Source organism: Alligator mississippiensis, chromosome 4 (assembly GCF_030867095.1).
Source record: "Alligator mississippiensis isolate rAllMis1 chromosome 4, rAllMis1, whole genome shotgun sequence".
NCBI classification, from domain to species: Eukaryota; Metazoa; Chordata; order Crocodylia; family Alligatoridae; genus Alligator; species Alligator mississippiensis.
The window spans coordinates 146,783,526-146,786,385 of record NC_081827.1 but is presented as its reverse complement, the minus strand read 5'-3'; the positions used below and the strand labels follow the sequence as shown (position 1 = coordinate 146,786,385).

The 2,860-nt window shown below is 42.3% G+C and overlaps 1 protein-coding gene across 1 annotated transcript; it reads left to right on the top strand.

The window, feature by feature from the left end:
* Positions 1 to 686: 686 nt before the first annotated feature.
* On the top strand, positions 687 to 1,628 carry LOC102570213 (olfactory receptor 2A5-like). Its single transcript, XM_006278564.3, has one exon. The coding sequence runs from the start codon at positions 687 to 689 to the stop codon at positions 1,626 to 1,628; it is 942 nt and encodes a 313-aa protein (XP_006278626.3).
* The last annotated feature ends 1,232 nt before the right edge of the window (positions 1,629 to 2,860 follow it).

Here is a 2,860-nt window from a genome sequence, read left to right as displayed (position 1 = left end):
GTGAAAAAATGATGCCATTAAAAATTAAGCCAGAATGAAACTGGAAAAGGAAAATACTTTTCTTTTAATTTATGTCAGTGCAGTGCTTCAACAGTATTCCTCAAGAAACATGAGACTGGAAACATAAGAGTGACAAGTAATGATAATAACCTTTAGCATTTACATTTTTGAAGGTCTTTCTAAACTTCTATGATATTAAACTGGGATTCGTTTCTATTTTAGTACCGATGACTATTTTATCAGAGACTCGTATATAGTTCTCATTTTCTGACTACTTAAAGATGAATTCAGGGGTGGCCAACCTGCGGCTCTGAAGCCACATGCGGCTCTTAAGAAGTTAATAGGTGTCTCCTTGAATTTTTGCAGTTGGAAGCTGGAAGCAACTTTCCATGGAAGCTGGTCACCATGTGCTTCTGCAAAGATTCAAGGAGACGCCTATTAACTTCTGAAGAGCTGCATGTGGCTCCAGAGCTGCAGGCTGGCCACCTCTACATTAGATTCATATTTGCAGTTTACAACTTGTCATTAAGTGATACAATATACTAGAGTGCTGTTCTGAGCTATCTTTATAAATTCCAAAATATTCCTTACCTTAATTTCTCGCACTTAATTTTCCAGCACTAGAGCATTTTTGCACTGGATCAGTGGATATTGCACTGGATATTTTATAAAGGAAACAAGACAAGATGGAAAACCACACTTTCTTCTCAGAATTCCTCCTTCTAGGATTTTCCGTCAGTCCAAAGGTGCAGATAGTCCTGTTTGTCTTATTCCTTACCATTTACACAGTTGCCCTAGTAGGAAATGCTCTCATATTGTTGGTGATCTGCATAGATTCCCAACTCCATACACCCATGTATTTCTTCCTTTGTCATCTCTCCATTGTGGACATCTGTTATGCTTCTAATAATGTTCCCCATATACTAAGGAACTTCCTAGTCCTAAGGAAAACCATCTCACTTGTTGGCTGTGGGACACAGATGTATCTTTACATGGCACTGGGTCACACAGAATGCATGTTACTGGCAGTGATGTCCTATGATCGCTTTGTAGCGATATGCCACCCCTTGCGCTACAGTGTCATCATGAACTGGAGAGTCTGCAGTGTTTTGGTGATAGCCTCATGGGCTTGTGGCTCCCTCCTGGCTGCAGTACATGTCATTCTTGCTTGGCAGTTGCCTTTCTGTGGTGCTAGAGAGGTAGACCATTTTTTCTGTGAAATTCTGGCTGTATTAAAGTTGGCCTGTGCTGACATCACCGTCAACAAACTTGTGATCTTTGCTGCCTGTGTGATCATTCTGCTGCTCCCCTTCACCCTAATTCTCATTTCCTATCTGCACATCCTGGCTGCCATCCTGCGTATAAGCTCTACTGAGGGACAGCGCAAAACCTTTTCCACCTGCAGCTCCCACCTCTCAGTGGTGGGGCTCTTCTATGGAGCAGCTATGTTCGTATACATGGTACCTGGGACTGGCAACTCAACCCTTCAGCAGAAAATCCTTTCTCTTTTCTACAGTCTTGTGAACCCAACATTGAACCCTCTGATATACAGCCTCAGGAACAAGCAGGTGAAGGGAGCTCTGGTAAAAATTAAAAGGAGCCTTGGAGAAAGGGAGAGATTCTCTTAAGGATGATAAAGATGTTTTGTCAGGGATGTTGATCACAGCTAAGCAGAAGTTTCCCATAAACTAAGTAAAAATTTCAGCACAGATTTCAACAAGGATAATAATAATGTTTAGTGCTGGGTCAATGGAGAAATGGCTAATGTGAATGAGGGTATGGAAATGGAACTTCCCCAACTGAAGGGGAAGACAAACCTAGAACATAAAATATATATTCATGCTGAGGATGAACAGATAATTTCCAGCCTAGAATCCTGGAATAACTAACATGAAATCATAGATGCAATAGTAATTATTTTTAAAAATTGTATCAAGTCTGGGCAGAACATATGCAAGGAAAAGGGTGGAGAGTTGCTAGAGCCAATGGAAGGCCATTTAGTTTGACATCAGTAGTATGCAAAGTTGTATAGCAAATTTTGAAGGAAAGAATAATTAAAGACCTTTTGATGAATGACAAATAGAATGAAGTAAAGGATGAATCAGACTAACTTGATGTCTTTCTGTGATGAAATAATTGGGTTTTTTAAACAAAGAGCTAAGCTACATCTCTTTTGTAGTACAGCAGATCTTTTGATGCACTGCCAAATGGAAACTTAGGCTGTAGAAAATGGGTTTTACTGGGAGGATTGAGAGGCAGGAAATTAATCACAGGGTGTGGCCAGTTGAGTGTGCATGTGCATTTCCCCGGGGCCAATAGAAGCAGCACAATTGCTGCTGCTGCTACTTGTCTGTCAGGAGATGCCCATTCACATGTACTCTGGCACATGGCAAGTTTCTAGGGGTGGGTAGAAGAGGCTGGGGCCAACACCTGAGGTACCCCAGCAGCCTTACCTGGGGTCCTAGGGGACTTCTGGGGCTCCAGGGGCAGCAATTCAGCAGCATGGCTCCAGCTGGCCAGGCTCTGGTTTCGGGTGGTGTATGGTACCACTATGTGTGCCACCCTGCTTTTTTCTAGCATGGGTTTTTTTTGACACAGGGATCTCCAGGTATCAAATGCCATCCCCCTACTCCTGGTGCTGTAAATTAGTAGCACGGGGAATGTTAACAGTGCAGAGAATGCCTGCATATGCAGCATGTTACAACTACTATCCTGCTGTGGAGTAAATTAGTTTACTGCAGCCTAATAGGAGCGCACGTACAGATGCCAAGACGGTTACTGCACAACTAATTAATCAACTGCACAGTAAACATCTCGTGAAGATGCATCCAATATAATGTTAGGCACTTAGAGTCCTCTT